The sequence below is a fragment of the Nicotiana tabacum genome, chromosome 7 (assembly GCF_000715075.1).
Source record: "Nicotiana tabacum cultivar K326 chromosome 7, ASM71507v2, whole genome shotgun sequence".
In the NCBI taxonomy this organism is placed as follows: Eukaryota; Viridiplantae; Streptophyta; class Magnoliopsida; order Solanales; family Solanaceae; genus Nicotiana; species Nicotiana tabacum.
The window spans coordinates 179,688,555-179,706,497 of record NC_134086.1 but is presented as its reverse complement, the minus strand read 5'-3'; the positions used below and the strand labels follow the sequence as shown (position 1 = coordinate 179,706,497).

The window sequence follows — 17,943 nt, the reverse complement described above, 5'->3', positions numbered from 1 at the left end:
GAGCAACCTTTTTGGAAAGGAAATTTCTTTTAGAAGGAAATTATAATGGAGAAATAGAACTTGATGAAGTTCAAGAAACTAATGAATAAACACAATATAAGGATCAAGAGACCCAAGTTGAAGAACCTTTATTGGATGTTTTGAAGTTGCCAAGGAAGTTGCCATCTTCAACGGTTGAAGTTCAAGAACTAAATGAAGTTCAAGAACGGGTTAATGAACCAGTTCCAAACCAAATTGAACAACAACCAAATCCAGCACAAGGTGAACAGGTTGTACAAGTACCTCTTAGAAGGTCTACACGAGAATGTCATGTACAAACTAGATTAAATTTAATGGTACAAGACGATGTATCAAATGAGATTGATTATAATGATGATGACCAGAAGACCTATGAAGAGTCTATATAAAGTTCTAATTATGAGAAGTGGCAAAAGGCCATGGAATCCGAAATGGAATCCATAAAGGAAAATAAAGTATGGACTTTAGTTTAACCTTCAAAGGATATAAAACCTATAGGTTGTAAATGGGATTTTAAGAAAACGATTGGAGCAGACGGAAAGGTGGAGACCTACAAAGCCCGTCTTGTTGCCAAGGGATATCGTCATAAAGAAGGAGTCGACTACGACGAGACGTTCTCTCCCGTGGCAATGCTCAAATCTATTCGAATTTTGCTTGCTATAGCAACATACTATGATTATGAAATATGACAAATGGATGTGAAAACAGCTTTCCTTAATGGTGAGCTAGAAGAGGATGTGTACATGACATAACCTGAAGGTTTCACATCTTCGTCTGATCATAATAAAATTTGCAAGCTACAAAGATCCATTTATGGACTAAAGCAAGCTTCTCAAAGTTGGAATATTCGCTTTAACAAGACAATTGAAAAGTTCAATTTTGTTAGATGCGAAGAAAAACCTTATGTGTACAAAAAGGTTAGTGGGAGTACAATTATATTCTTAGTGTTGTATGTTGATGATATATTGCTCATAGGGAATGACATACCGGCATTACGAAGTACCAAGATTTGGCTATCTGAACAGTTCTCCATGACAGACTAGGGAGAAGCAGCTTATATATTAGGAATAAAGATCTATAGAGATAGATCTAGGAAGCTGCTTGGACTTTTCCAGTCTTTGTACATTGATACCATCTTAAAGAGGTATAATATGGATAATTCCAAAAGAGGCTATCTACCGATAGGCACTGGAATTACTCTCAGTAGGGAGGATTGTCCTAAAACACCTAAAGAGAGAGAATGCATGAGTAGGATCCCATATGCTAGTGCAGTGGGAGCTATCATGTATACCATGATATGTACACGTCCTAATGTGCCTTATGCACTTGGAGTGACTAGCCACTATCAGGAAAATCCTGGTGAGGAACATTGGAAGGTGTTGAAGACCATTCTTAAGTATTTAAGAAGGACTAAAGACTAATTCCTCATCTATGAAGATTCTGAGTTGAAACTTTAAGGTTATACTGATGCAAGTTTCTCTTCAGATAGAGATGATAGCAAATCTATTTTTGGTTATGTATTCACCTTAAATGGTGGTGCGGTGAGTTGAAAAAGTTCCAAACAAGCTACAGTAGCTGATTCAGTGAGTGAAGCAGAATATATAGCAGCTAGTGAAGCTGCTAAGGAAGCTGTATGGATGAAAAAGTTCTTAACTGAACTTGGTGTGGTTCCTTCAATAGAAGGTGTGGTTCCACTGTTGTGTGACAATATTGGAGCCATTGCTCAAGCAAAAGAACCAAGATCACACCAAAAGTCCAAACACGTTCTGCGAAGGTATCACTTGATAAGAGAGATCATTGAACGTGGAGACGTCGAGATTCAAAAGATTGATGGAAAGGAAATGTTGTAGACCCATTTACTAAAGCTCTTGGTACAAAGGAGTTTGACAAGCACAAGTGGAAATTGGGGATGAAGTACAAGAGCGATTGGCTCTAGTGCAAGTGGGAGATTGTTAGAGATATAGTAGATATGCCCTAGATCCAATATCATATTTGATGATTGGACATAATTTTGTGAACGTCATTTGATATAAAATATATGGCATTTGATATTCTTTTATAATTATTATTAATTGTTTGATTAATTTGATAAGGTCCTTGATTAAATTTTGAGATTTGTCATCGTGATATAGATCATGATAACGAGAGAAAAGTCTCTTACAATTTAATTTAAATTTGTTGTTGATCATAGGATTATTAATTTGGACATTAGTAATCTGGTTAGATCAATATTTATGTGATCGTCTTTATCGGATAAAGATTAATTGATCTTATTAATTAAATCACGTAGATAGATGATACATATAGAGATATGATCATTGAACTGGCTCATTGGATAATTCCTAATGGTTAGAATTACCATAAACTGTCAATAGGATATTCTCTTGAAGAATGTGATGTAAGAATTTCCTTTGACCTGAGATCGTCATAGTAATTAACAAGTTATCTGTTGTGCTTTAATACTAGACACCTATGGCCCTAGGGCAATAGTTGAAAGGATATTGGGTACGATTAAATACTTGTAGAATTAGTGATTGATCAAGATGGAATCTGCCAACTCTTGGTAATGAGTTTAAGCTCCATGTTGTCATGAATTATAAACGACCAAATTAAGACCTTGGTTAGGGCAATTGAATGAAAGAAGAAATGAGTTTCTTAGGTCATTCGATGGTCGATTATATTTGACATGAACACATAGTTGGTCGCCTATTAGGATTTGACAGTTGAACCATATCCTAAGGTGACTCAGAGCTATAAGGACGGAAGGAAATATTACTTTATTCTTCTACTGGTTCTTTAGAGTAAATTGTATAATTCATGCTATCCGGTCATTGAGGAGTGTTGCTAGACGTCACCCTTGATTAGTATATTGATGTGATCATTTCACTACCGGTTTAGTATTGAACCTATGGGGTCGCACATTCACGAGTGTTCTGGTCTTTGCTAAAGGATTAATTATTCTATTGCTTGGTAATTAAATTATAGAATTTAATTAGTCAAATAAATTTAATTACTAGTCCAAATAAAATATTATTATATTCTTTGCTAGCACAGAGGATATATTAATATTGTTAACAAATTGAAGTTTTCTATTTGGAATAGAAAAATTAAATTATGTCTCTTGGCTAATATATATATATATAAATATAAATATATATATATATATAATACTCATAATTAATATTTATTTATAAATATTAATGAAGAGTTATGTGTTAAATCCAATTTAACATTGGAATGACATAAAGTGACTACGACAACTTCAATCCCATGTGGCATGGGATTCTATTTTGCAATGGAAAGGATTTATAAAGTCCTAATTTGGAATAGAGTTACACGTAAGTCACCGCCTTAAAATGTCCCTAACCTATTGGGGAAAAGGATACTAAGGTGATGTATGTCAGTATATATAGGAAGGTTTCGTATGTAGAAACACTGATGATCGAAAAGGGTCATAAACAAGAGAGACATTTTTAGACAAGAAATTCGTCTTCTTGTCTTGTTATTACTACGTTAAAGGGTTTTGAGAAAATTTCTGCATAGTAATTTCTCGTTCAATTTGTCTGCGAGTTTCATTGATCAAAGAGTTGATAGCAAGGATCGGTCTTAGTGTGGATATGCATAGAGTCTTCGCACTATCGAAGAAATTTTAAAACGACTCTTTCCACCAGGTATGTCTTAGATCCGATCTTTGACATGTAAATAAATTTTAAACACGAAAAGATCTGCCTAGGATTGTTGTTATCTTCCGCTGCGTGTTACGAACACCTGTATGCAATCCTTCAATATTTCTCGCTCAAACCTTAACCATTGTTGAGAAACTGGGCTCTATATATACCCTGAATATATTTCCTGAATTTCAATAACAAAAGACTGAGAATCTGAGTTGCTTTCTAAATTTGAAAGACCTTGTATATGGAAAGGAAGGCTATTGAACTCCTCGCTCTAGCGCGTAAAATTCACTTGTTGCACACAGTGGCGGAGCCACTTTATAGGATGGGGTGTCAAACGACACCTCTTCGCAGGAAAAATACGTATGTAGGTAAAAAAAGTTATATGTATATACACTATGTATTGACTCCCCTTAATTTCTTGGTATGTTTACTTTTGTAGAAATTTATTTACAACACAAACTCGGGCTTGCAAAACATGGAATGGTGCCAGAGCATAGTTTCTTGAACGAATTGAGTTCATGTTTAGTTTATATAGTGCCTGAGGGCTTTTACGACAGAGTTGAGGAAGGAAGTATCAAGCTCAAGAAAGCAAAGAGCTTTGGATTCTCTAAAGAAGGCATCGTGCTCGAGGGTCAGGCTGAACCAATAAAATCCGACTTAGTCATACTCGCTACAGGCTTCAATAAAATCCGACTTAGTCATATCGCTACAGGCTTCAAGGGAATTGATAAGCTCAAACACATTTTTGAATCACCAAAATTCCAGGGCTTCATTGCAGGGAGCGATGATTATGCAGTTCCTCTCTATAGGTGAGTATTAAATCCTTGTGTAGTGGTGGGAATTCTTTTGCATACGTTCATCAGAGTTATCTATGTGTATAACCTCATCTTGTGTGAAAGTAATGTCATTCCGGATGATTTTCAGGGAATGCGTTCATCCCCGAATACCACAACTGGCAATAATTGGATTCTCAGAAAGCGTATCAGATCTATACACCTCGGAAATAGGATGCCGATGGCTGGCAGAACTTCTTGATGGAAAATTTAAGCTACCTAACATCAAGGTAATGGAGAAAGACATAGCAGAATAGGATAAATACAAGAAAAGATATTAATATTCTAATAACTACAGGAGATCATGCATCGCTGCGTTGCATTTTTGGTACAATGACCAACTGTGCAGGGACATGGGCTGCAATCCTAAGAGGAAAAAGGGTTTTTGGCTGAGTGGTTCGATCCTTATGGACCAATGGATTACGCCGTCTAACATATAGTATAAGAGTATGTTGAGGATTTTAAGATGGAAAAGTCTTACAAAGTGGGTCAACGGGAAATGGAGGGAAAATGAAATTTTTGAGTAAAATTTTAAGTTTTCCTCTTTTGAAACATTGTCCCATATTGGAAGAGGAAAAGGCTTTTGGTGGGTATATATACAATTGCTCTTCTTGTAGCTCTTAAAGAGTTAAGAAGAAGTGCTTCCTCCATAACAGCCCGGTGATTGCTCCACTATGAGTGGTGGCTGGTCATTCTCTTAATAGTTGACTGCACTATAAATATGTGCAGTAAAAACGGAATAAGAGCTCTTAGGAGAAGGCACATGCAGAAACGAATTTGAGAGCTTGGCTGTCGTTGATATCCTCTTCAGTAAGAACTCAACATCGGCTATAAATTGCATACCTTCCTCTCAGAATTTCCATTCGACTTCTGAGTTCTCCTCATTTGTTGTGCATTGTTTTAAACTACAAACAAATCAACTGTAAGTGTGATTTGCTGCCGAACTTTGTGTTCGCTAAAACACTGGGGTTTGAAGTACCGCTATACCAGTGTACATTCATTCTATCCTGATGAAAGTTGGCTCTCCAATGTTTTACATAATGCTACTCAATGAAAGAATTTAATTAAGTTTTTTTATTTAATTAAATATAAAACATAAATTAATAATAAAAATTAAAGATTTTAATCAATATAAAATATGGTTATAGCAAAACAATAATATTTCATATCTGGTATATTACAACAGAAACAAAGAAATCATACTTTATGAAAAAAGTATTTTTTTCCAAAAAAAAGGAATGGGAGTTGCAATAGGAGATGATGAAAAGATAGAAAAAAGAAAGATCTATTAATAGTAGAAAAAGGGATGACAGAAATTTAAAAAGTAAAATGGTAGAAAGAAAGAACAAAACTCTGGGCACTCCATGGAAGGTGTCCAGGCCAAGAATCTGTCAGTACCAAAAGATAAAATGGTTGCTGAAACTGTGACCACAAAAGAGGGACCAGGTTCCACTCACAGAAAACGCACAATACCTGCATGGGCTAAGAGGGCTCTTATTCATCCTCTTGGTTACTACAAGGGACCCAAATTTATTTGGGTTCCTAAAACTAACTCCTAACTTCTTGTGCAGGGAACAGTGAAAGGAAGTGGTCAATAATGGTTCATGGATAGTGGATGTTCGAAACACATGACTGGGAACGTCACACACTTTCTTTCACTAAAAGCCCTGCAAAGAGGGAGTGCATCCTTTGAAAATGGCAATAAGGGGTACATTCTTGGAGTTGGAAAAGTTGGGAAGTCACTCACTCACTCTATTGAAAATGTGTACTATGTTAATGAACTTAAGTACAGTCTCCTGAGTGTCTCTCAAATTTGTGATAAAGGAAACAAGGTGAAGTTCTTATCCAAAATATGTACAGTCACTAATCTTGTGACTGATGAAGTAGTTCTGGTGGCCAAAAGATACAAGAACATCTATGTTGCTGATTTCGAATCTTTACAGAGTGGTGATCTGAATTGTCTGAAGGCGGTTGACGATGATGCTGAACTATGGCACAGAAGACTGGGACATGCAAGTTTTTCCCTTCTGAACAAACTAATTCAGAAGGACCTGATCCATGGTCTGCCTATGTTACAATTCAAAACTCAAAAGGTCTGTGATGCTTGTGCCAGAGGAAAACATGTAAAATCCTCCTTTAAGTCAAAAAGAGATGTCAGCACCTCAAAGCCGCTTGAGCTCCTACATATGGATCTGTGTGGACCAATGAGGGTGCAAAGCAGAAGAGGAAAGAGATACATTTTCGTGATCGTGGACTACTATTCCAGATTCACATGGACTTTGTTTCTCAGAACAAAAGATGAAACGGTTGAATTATTTGTGGCCTTTGTGAAGAAAATCTAGGTGAAATGGAGTCTAGAATTGTATGCATTAGATCAGATCATGGGACAGAATTTGACAATGTCAAATTTGATGATTTCTGCAATGAAAATGGTATCTCTCACAACTTTTCAGCTCCTAGAACTCCACAGCAAAATGGAGTAGTAGAAAGAAAGAACAAAACTCTGGAAGAAATGGCAAGAACAATGTTGATTGACAGTGGACTTGCAAAGAACTTTTGGGCTGAAGCTGTCAACACTGCCTGCTACTTAGTGAACAGGTGCATGATCAGGTCAATTCTGAACAAGACCTCGTATGAACTGCTGAATGGAAGAAAACCCAAGCTGACTTACCTAGGAACGTTTGGATCAAATGTTATGTTCTCAACAATAGAAAAGATTAGCTTGGTAAGTTCGATGCCAAAAGTGACGAAGGGATATTTCTTGGCTATTCTTCTCAAAGCAAAGCGTACAAGATTTATAACAAGTGGACTCAATGTGTTGAAGAAAGCGTCCATGTTATTTTTGATGAATCTCATCCATCATTTGAGAAGAATGCTGAGAAAGATCAAGATGGAGAACCCTTACTTGTTCCTAGTGAAGTCATTAACATGACAAACGGGAAAGCATATATGATGAGTCAAGTGAAGGAGACAAATGAAGACAACGCTGCCTCATCATTAACAGAACTAAGCACCTCAATTACAACCACTGAAGCTGAAGAAAGAGTGGTTGATGTAGTTCAGGGAACTCCACTGGCATCTGAGAAAAGGATAAAGGAAAATCAGTCAAACTTACCTTCTTCCTCTCAGAATGAACCCCGGACATCTAACTGGAGACATCAAAGTTCTCAAGTTAGATGTTATTTTGATGATTTGATCGCATGAGCAAGTCTGTATGATATTTTTAGGCTTGTGTGCATGTTTGGTTTGGATCCCCAAGGGCTCGGGTAAGTTTTGAATAGGCTACGGGGTGTTTTGGACTTAGGAAAACTTTTTGCAGGTTTAAGTTCTGGTATTGGCCTCTGATCTCGCAATTGTGAGATCAGGGTTCGCAATTGCGAAGTCTGTCAGTATGGTAATTGTGAGTAACTCATCGCAATTGCGAAGAGTAACTGGGCCAATAGTGATCACATTTGCGAAGAAGTCTTCGCAATTTCGAAGTGCAAGCTGGGCAGGGGACCTTCGCAAATGCGAAGTTTATCGTCACAAATGTGACGTCTACAGTAGCCACAATTGCGAACAATGTTCGCATTTGCGAGGAGAGAAGGGCAGGCCTACCTTCGCATTTGTGAAGCCTAGGCCGCATTTGCGAACCTATCATTGCAAATGCGATAACTGCGCCTGTGTAAATTCTAACTTAGACGGGATTTTCTTCATTTTTCATATTCTCTCAAACCCTAAGCTCTCTTAGGCGATTTTTCAAAGAAAGGTTCTTCCCCAAATTATAGGTAAACAACTTCTAACTCATTTCTTTCAATCTACTTCATCTTTTCACATGATTTCATCTTAAAATCTAGGGTTTTCCATGGGGAATTTGGTGTTTTTGGGTAGAAATTAGGATTTTCAAATTTTGGGAATTTGGACCTCAATTTGAGGTCGTATTGCATATTTGGGTTCTTGGGTGAATGAGTAGTCGGGTTTTTGTTCGAACTTCGAGTTTTGACCAAGCAGGCTCCGGGTCGATTTTTAACTTTTTGTGAAAAATATTTGGGAATTCATATTCATGCATTAGAATTGGTTTATGTAGCATTTATTGATGTTATTGAATTAATTATGGCTGGATACGAGTGAATTGGTGGTGGAATCGAGAGGTAAAGCGGTGGTTGAGTGTTGAATTACCCGTTGGCTTGATGTAAGTATTTGGTCTAACCTTGACTTGAGGGAATATGAATCCCCGACTTATTTGCTATGTGAAATCTCATGTGTGTGGCGTATAGGTGTGGTGACGAGTACCTATGCACCACCAAAATTACCATGTTTAGTTGTTTCCCTTCCCCGTTTCCTATTATATCATTCCTTGTCTTAATTGCTACCTGCTTAAACTGTTTCTATGCTTTAATTGTTTTTTGCCATGAATGTCTCCATGTCTAATTGATTTATATTAATTGTTGCCCTCGTATTTGGAGTATCTAATTGTTTCATGGTTCCGTTTATTTATATTGTTAGCTTGTATTAGGTTGTTGGTGCCTTATGGTGCACTTTTGTTGGTCTTGCTAATTAGCCTTCATGGGTGAAGTTCGTAATCGTAGTGATAACCCATTATACGAGTTGAAGTGTAGAAATGTGGAAATTGAGTTAACTTGTGAAATTCTTGGTATTTTCTCTTTGTGATTGGTGTTGATATATACATATGTTGGGATCGGGTTGCACGCCGCAATAGGAGGAATAAGGGAGAAAAGTGATTGTCTAGGAGTAATAAGGGTGGACAGTTGGGATTGGGTTGCACGCCGCAACAAGAAGGAATAAAAAGTGAATATTTATTCTGTTGTTGTGTATATGATGGGATCGGGATGCGCGCTGCATCAGTTGTTGTTATGTGTTCATTATCTGTTGAGGTCTGTTAGTGTGATGTTGGAACACCCCTAAGGATTGGTTATAGCTTAAAAGAAATAGTAGTATAGTTGGATTCCAGATTTATTTAATGTCAGTTATTAGTTATGTACATTCTGTATTTCCTTTCCGTTTGGTATAAACTGTTGAAGGTTGTATATGTTGTATGCCCCGCCGTAGCCTCGTCACTACTTCGTCGAGGTTAGGCTAGGCACTTACCAGTACATGTGGTCGGTTGTACTGATACTGCACTCTGCACTTCCAGTGCAAATTTTGGAGCTAGTGGCTGATCAGAGTTCGAGGGTGCTGCCTTCAGTTCGGGAGACCCAAGGTAGTCCTGCAGACGTCCGCAGGCCCTGGCGTCCCCTTCTATCTTTACTGTATTCTGTATTTACTTTTCCTCCGAAACAGATGTATATTTTTCTTTCAGACCATTACTTGTAGTAATCATAGACAGTTCGTGAGTTATGACTCCAGTTCTGGGTAGATGTTATTTCGGATTTCGTTATTGTTCTAAGTTAAACCTTTAAACTGCTTTGTTCCGCAATTATTTTCGCTGTTTTTATATTGTTAAGTAATAAACATTGAAAAGATAAAAGAAAAAGATAGAATATCATGAAACGTTGGTTTGTCTAGCGGGTACAATGTTAGGCGTCATCACGATCTCGACGGTGGAGAATTCGGGTTGTGACAGTAATGGCTTCACCGGGAGGAGTCTGAGTCTTATAATTGTTATTTTTATAATCTAACTGCTAGGTGATCACAAAGTTTTGCTCTGAACGCATTGGAAAATATGCCTTTGAATATGCGTACCTCAACAATCGCAAGAAAGCGACCGCTGTAGTGTGCACAAAGCAAACATCATGAAACTCGCTGATGGTTTATTTCTGGAGTCCTCGCGAGGTTGCTAGCAAGTACCCTGGTATCAAGTACAATGAGATCATTGTGGATAACTGCTGCATGCAACTTGTATCAAAGCCAGAGCGCGCAATTTGACGTTATGGTAAGGATTTGGTGCAAATATAATACCAGTCAGTTAATTAATTTTGATCCAGTCAGTTATGGTAAGCATTTGTAGCAAGGGAATTTTTACATATCTATACTATTTTTGAAACTTATTTACCTTCAATATTGAAGTTTTAACTTAATTACAAATTGATATATAATTTACCAATTATATACAAAATAATGTCTTCTTCCTCTTTCATTCTAGATTCCGTATCAATAATGCATGCCAGATAATACACCAAGTGATGCAATTGATAGTATCAATTTATATCTCATAAGTCATAACCTTGTAGACGTACTGTGTAGGAAGGTTCACAACTATTAATTTGGATAATATTACAATATTTATAACCTCGTTCTTATATCAAATTCACGGAGTTTTCTTGTTCATGTTTTTGTTTTGAAGATCATGGATAAACCCCACCTTCCACTTAGATTACTTGGGTTGACGTTGGAGTACTAGATTCTGCTAATTTGGATATGTCGATTTACTTTAAGGGCCAACGGAACGTGAATAGAGGCGGGTCCAGGATTTTAACGGGATAAGTACATTATTAAGAAGAGGTGGATCTAGAATATAAATTTTACGAGTTCAACCTTTAGTACATACAATTGCGTACCCATTACACTTTTGGAATGATAAGTTCAAATTTTTTTTTTTAAAATAGTAATATTCTTACATCTATATCTATTTTCCATGTTGAAAATATTGAGATCAGTTGAACTCATTGATTATATGCTACATCATACACTGCTACTAGTTTTAATATACACATTTTGTTTAATCATATAAGATTTTATAGCGACAAAAAAAGAATAGGAATTCCAATGTGTGAAAATTTAGTGAAGATTCGAAGTGGTTTTGGTTGGAATATCATATTGAAACTCGAAAAAGAAGACATAAATAAATTATATATATTTGTATATCGGGTGTAGAAACGGCATACAAAATATATGCATCTAACATAATTGTATATAAATTGTAGTTTTGATCGGATTTTGTACAAAATATTTGCATTTAATTGTAGATAAATGTAGATATATTATAGATTTTGACCAGATTTGTTTATATCTTATAAAAAAATTTAGTTACTTACCATAAATAGGAAAACTTAGACAAAACCGAATAAATATATTTAAAATCTCGTGTAAATATACGATAAAGTCCCAATTGGAAGCTCAATAGCGGGTAGGGCTGTATTTTGTCCCGGGCCCGGGCCTTAGTGGGCCTAACGGGCCGGGCCTCGCGGTCCCGGGCTTCGTGGTCCCGGGCTCTGGCGGTCCCGGGCCTGGCGGTCCCGGTCTTCGTGGGCCTAATGGGTGGAACCGGCCCGTGACGGGCCTAAGCCCACATGGTCCTGTGCTTAACGGGCCGGGCTCGTGGGCTTCGCGGGCCTAGCGGGTTTTTTTTTTTTTTTTTAAAGACAATTTCTTGTAGTATCATGGCTATATTAATATGTAGTATATATGTATATCTAATTATTAAAGTGCTTGACGAAAAAGAAAATAACAAAACAATAGTAAAACACTAAATTGTCATGCATAAATATCACTTCTTGATATTATATTGTATCTTATGTATATATATTCTCTTATATATTTTCTTTTAGTATATATATTGTATCTTATGTATATATTGTAGCTTATAAATATATTTTCTTGTAGTATATATATTGTATATTATGTATATATTGTAGCATAATATATTTTCTTGTAGTATATTATATTGTATCTTATGTATATATATTCTCTTATATATTTTCTTGTAGTATATATATTGTATATTATGTATATATTGTAGCATAATATATTTTCTTGTAGTATATATATTGTATCTTATGTATATATATTCTCTTATATATTTTCTTGTAGTATATATATTGTATATTATGTATATATTGTAGCTTATAAATATATTTTCTTGTAGTATATATATTGTATATTATGTATATATTGTAGCATAATATATTTGCTTGTAGTATATTATATTGTATCTTATGTATATATATTCTCTTATATATTTGCTTGTAGTATATTATATTGTATCTTATGTATATATATTCTCTTATATATTTTCTTGTAGTATATATATTGTATCTTATGTATATATTGTAGCTTATAAATATATTTTCTTGTAGTATATATATTGTATATTATGTATATATTGTAGCATAATATATTTTCTTGTAGTATATTATATTGTATCTTATGTATATATATTCTCTTATATATTTTCTTGTAGTATATATATTGTATATTATGTATATATTGTAGCATAATATATTTTCTTGTAGTATATTATATTGTATCTTATGTATATATATTCTCTTATATATTTTCTTGTAGTATATATATTGTATCTTATGTATATATTGTATCTTATAAATATATTTTCTTGTAGTATATATATTGTATATTATGTATATATTGTAGCATATAAATAATTCTAAGTATAGACAAAGAAATATTGCGAAAAGAAGCTCATGGGTAGAAGCAATAAATTTTATTACCAAAAAATGACATATCTTTCTTAGTCATCCTTCCCCCAATGGAATGAGCACAACAAGGTACTAATACCACCATTAGAAGGAAAAAAACTAAGGAAGATGTGCCAAAATACAAGTTACATATTATTCTATGTATTATCTCTAACAAATCTCATAAATCCTTCAAGGTTCGGAGGAGGTTGCGTTGGTGGTGGTGGAAAAGAAGCTTGTTCATCACCACTTCCGGGCGAAGCCGAATCCTCCGTAAGTTCCGCTATCATTTCTTCATAAGCTTCATCTATCGCCGGTTGTGCTTCTGCAATTCCAAAGTTTCTTCTTTCCGAGCGGATCCAATCTCTAAACAATACTGATTTTTCCAAGCTATCCCTCATAGACGCTCTATGATCACCTATTTGCAGTCTTGCTTGACTGAAAGCGCTCTCTGATGCAACAGTTGAAGCTTGAATTGATAAAATATCCCGAGCCATCCTTGCAAGAACAGGAAAATGTTTTTCCCTTGCCTTCCACCATTCCAAAAGATCAAAAGAGCCGTCTGGATTCTCCTTTTCAAGTCCCTGAGACAAATAAACTTGAAGCTCATTTAGATGTGAAGTTTCATCATAATTTTCACCTTGAGACCCCCTGAACTCCGTCCAAGATTTAAGAGCTTTTAAGCCCGCAACTCTTTTAGAGGATTGTGAGCTAGACGAAGTAGGGGTTGGAATAGTTGGCCTAGCATGCTCTAAGGCAAGTTGATAAGCATTATAAACTGTTTGAGCGTTAATCTTAATTGAAGCTTTTGCATCTGCAAGTGTCGCAATTTCCTCATTTGAAAGATCTAAAGCCTTATAAATATTTGAATACCAAAAATGAGGACCTCCCAATTTCATTGTAGGATTTAGCATTGCAGCAAGACCATAAATAGGAGGGATAGGAAAAAATATTTTTTAAACTTTTGTTTCATTTCATTTATAGCAAGTTCATAAATATCCCCACCCTCACTAAATTCAACAAACAAATCAGATAGTGCTGCAATATAAACTAAACAGTTTGAAATAGTAGGATAATATTGCCCAGAAAATGCATTTGTTGCAATTTGAAAATGTTCTAAAAAATCTAAAAGAATTTTAACATTAGTCCAATCTTGAGTGGTAAGCATTTCATCATCATCTTCACCACCTACCCGAGAATTAAACGTTGCATTAATTGGGTTTCTATATTCATATGCTACTACTAAACTTTCGTACATACAATTCCATCTAGTCGGGCAAGGTTTAGGAACCTTTCTTTCTCTAAGGCCATATTCATCACATTTTTTAAAATACTCTCTAAGTCTACTTCTACGGTTTGAATAAAAAAGCCAATTAAGAGCCATTCTAACCTTTTCAATTTCTATGTTTAATATTCGCATACCATCACCGACAATTAAATGATAAATATGACAAATACATCTAACATGGAAAATATTAGTAAATGCAGGATTTAGTGTTGTTGTAAGCATGCCTATAGCACTGGTGTTACTAGAAGCATTATCCATTGAAATTGCCATTATTTTATCGCTAAAGCAAAAATATCTACAAATATCTGCAACAGTGTTAGCTATAAATTTACCTGTGTGACGCGAATTAATTATTCTATATGCAATTATGCGTTTTTGCATTATCCATTCTTCATCTATCCAATGACTTGTAACAGTTAGGTAATCACAATCATTACCACTTCTACCAATATCAGTAGTAATAGAAATCCGATTAGGTATATGAGTAAATAAATAACGCAAATATTGTTCATATTCATGTTTGAATTTATAAATATCACTCTTAACTGTTGCGCGAGGCCAACCTTTATAAGTAGGATTAAACACTCTTCTAATATAATGAACCCAATTAGGATTAGAAGCAAAAGTATAAGGTAAGCACATAACAGTAATCATCTTTGCTAATTCTTCACGATCTCTATTTGGATCGTAATATAAAATACCTCCAGTGACAGTGTTAATTCCTGGTTGAACTAGATTTGAACCTGTACTAGGGTTAATCGCAGAATCTACACTTGTCCCCTCTAGATGCGCTTTCATTTGAAAAAATCTAGCCTTATCTCTAGGGTGTGTTTTTATGTGCCTAGTCAAACTACCTGTGCCGCTACGGTCTCCTACATATTTATGCGACATTAATTTCCCACAAGTTTTACACTTAGCCTTATTTTTTTCTCTTACTTGAGTAAAAAAATTCCAAACTAATGATGTTTCTAAGCGTTTAGCAGGTTCTCTATTAAAAGTAGGAGTTTCTACAGGTGGGTCGACCGGTGCATCACTTGGGTTATTAAGAGGACTAGTAGGTGTATCATCTAAATCCGGTGCTTGAGTTTCATCATCATCCTCATTTTCCTCATTATTTTCTAAGATGGTTTCATTAGGATAAAGAGCATTCATAATTTCATCATCTAATCTATCACCTGGTGCAACATTATGATAAAATTCACTATCGGTAAATTGAAAACAAGGGTGATCACTATCAAGAATTACGGAAGGAGGAGGACGTCTAGGTTGGCGACTACTTTCAACTTGCTTATCTTTTCTAGGTCGGGGAGCCGGGGGAAGGGTAGTTGGTTGGCCACTACTTTCACCGGTTTTATCTTTTCCTTTACCAAACATTTTTTTCAAAGTAAATGCCATATTAATTATAATTATGCAAACTAAACCACACAAAAATATATTATAAAAACGTAAGAGTTGAAACGAGTTTACCGGATTGCCGAACAACTTCTTGAAAATTGAAAATCGTTGAACACTTGAAAACTTCAATTCAACAACTTCACAATTTTTCACGAAATTTCAACAATAAATTAAGTAATTGTAGTAGAGAGATTGAGAGAGATTGAGAGATATTGAGAGATATTGATGAATTGGTGAATAAAAATGAAAGAATGAGGGGGTATTTATAGTTGAGAAATGGGGAAAAGTGTAATTATATAAAGTTTGGGGTTAAAATAAAGTTTGGGGGCCAAATGGCCATTTTTTTAACTTAAAAAACGGTCATATTTTCAGCCCAAACGGCTAGATTTTAAATATGGCCGTTTGATTTTTTTTTTTTTTTTTTTTTTTTTTTTAAAATAGCCGTTGGGCCCGCCAGGCCCGCCAGGACCGGCCCAGGCCCGCCTGCCGGTCCCGGGCCAAACGGTCCCGGGCTCGTGGGCTCAACCATGGAGACCAGCCCGTGACGGGCTCAGAGGCCCACCAAGACCGGCCCACCCAGGACCGGCCCACCAGGCCCACCAGGCCCGTTAGGACCGCGGGCCCGGTCCGGTCCGGTTCAGGCCCGGCCCACCGAGCAGCATTAATAGTACATGGGATAGTGAAGCTACTTGGATCAGACACCCAACTAGACATACTATCTACAGACCTCAAAAAATGAACAGAAAAGGAGAAAAAAGAAAAAAAGATAAAGAAAAATAAATGAGAAAGATAAAATAAAAGAAGCAGTGAAATAAATTTAAAAAAAAAAATCGAATTACCCAGAAAAGCTACAATGGATAGAAAAGATAATTAGTTTGATTGGTAAAAAAGTAAATGAGTAGGCAAGGATAATTAGTTTGATTTTTGTAGTTATAACTTACACAAATGTTCCAAATAAGTCTAAACATATCAACCCCTAGCCATTAGTTATAGACTTACCAAAACTAGGCAAACACATATAAAAAATGAAAAACCAAATAAATAAGGTTCTTTCTCTCAAAGAATCACATGCAAAAATCACCTTCCATATTTTTAAGCATGATTAGCAGCATTCGATGCAAGACGGAAAGGAAATTTCATGGATGAGGTAGTAAATAGGAAAAATTTCACATTAGAACAACTAGGCTCCATACTTTTCAATTTTATAGCTCATATTTCAATTTACAACCAACTAGCCCAAAAATAATAGGCTAACATTCAACATCCAACTCCAATAGGTTCTCAAAATTGCTATTTAATTTTTAAAAAAGATTTCTCAAGCTTTTAAATTAATTTTCAAATTAGTAACTGTGACTCACATATTAATTCAACAAACCAAATTTATTTGTGTAGTGAAAAATAGATTTTTAACAAGCTTAAATATGTGAGTTTAAATTTTAAATTTGATTTTGTGAGAAATTTGGAGTGGATATTATTTAGACTTGTTAGAAATAGTATAAGGAGGTTGTATATAAAATTTGAAGTCATTTAATGGAGATTTGGACTGGTTTTGAACAAGAATTGCAACTGAAAATCGTGGAAGAAGTTTGTCTACAAACACTTGTATAAAGGTGTATAAAAGTGTATAATAGTGTATAAGATATGTTTCTACACTCATATACACTATTATACAAGATTATACATAATTATACAATAAAACATCTTCTTCCTTGTGTCTTTTCTGAAATTTAACTCAAATCTACTCCAAATCACTTCAAATTTAAATTTTGAATTACTTTTGATATTTTCAATTAATTAGAACAACACCCAATCCAAACAACTAACAAATTCAAAAAAATTCATTTTCAAAATCAAAGCTTTGAATGGTTTTCAATGTTGGACTTCTACTTTTTAATTTTCTTATATTGCAAGCAGGTGACACAAGAGGAGAAACAGAAAATACACGGCCCCTTGAAGCATGTGTAGAAGCTGTGAGAAGAAGAGAGAGTGAAAGCAATGGTTGTGAGAACAAAGAATTAACTTCATAGCTTTTAGAAGCAATAGTTGTAAGAACACAAATTTTGAATTTGCAAGTGATTTCAAAATATGTACAATGTGGGTTAGGTGGGGTAAAACTTAAAAACGTGGGTCATTTTTGTTATGGTGTGAAGTCACATGTATTTTCTTGTAATTCTTCATTAGTAAGGTGATAAAATACAAAAAATAAATATACAATATTAAAAAAATCTAAGCAAAAAAGGAACTTTTTCAATGGGTATAGTTGAAATTCATTGAAAACATATAGATAAGTCAAAAAATTTGTAATTAAATCGAGTTCAAAAAATTCTTTTGCGACACATGTATCAAACATGTATCACACATATATCCCATACACAGGTATA

General features: G+C 35.1%; 1 protein-coding gene across 1 annotated transcript; it reads left to right on the top strand.

The window, feature by feature from the left end:
* Positions 1-4,172: 4,172 nt before the first annotated feature.
* On the top strand, positions 4,173-4,782 carry LOC107831259 (putative flavin-containing monooxygenase 1). Its single transcript, XM_016659012.1, has 2 exons — positions 4,173-4,501; positions 4,617-4,782. Exons 1-2 carry the CDS (start codon positions 4,173-4,175, stop codon positions 4,780-4,782), a joined length of 495 nt encoding a protein of 164 aa, XP_016514498.1.
* The last annotated feature ends 13,161 nt before the right edge of the window (positions 4,783-17,943 follow it).

What these genes read in the sequence shown, in the direction of transcription:
- LOC107831259 (XM_016659012.1), top strand. Translation starts at nt 4,173, where the DNA reads ATGGTGCCAGAGCATAGTTTCTTGAACGAATTGAGTTCATGTTTAGTT. An exon ending in TATGCAGTTCCTCTCTATAG is followed by an intron (nt 4,502 to 4,616) that starts GTGAGTATTAAA and finishes GATGATTTTCAG; the next exon opens with GGAATGCGTTCATCCCCGAA.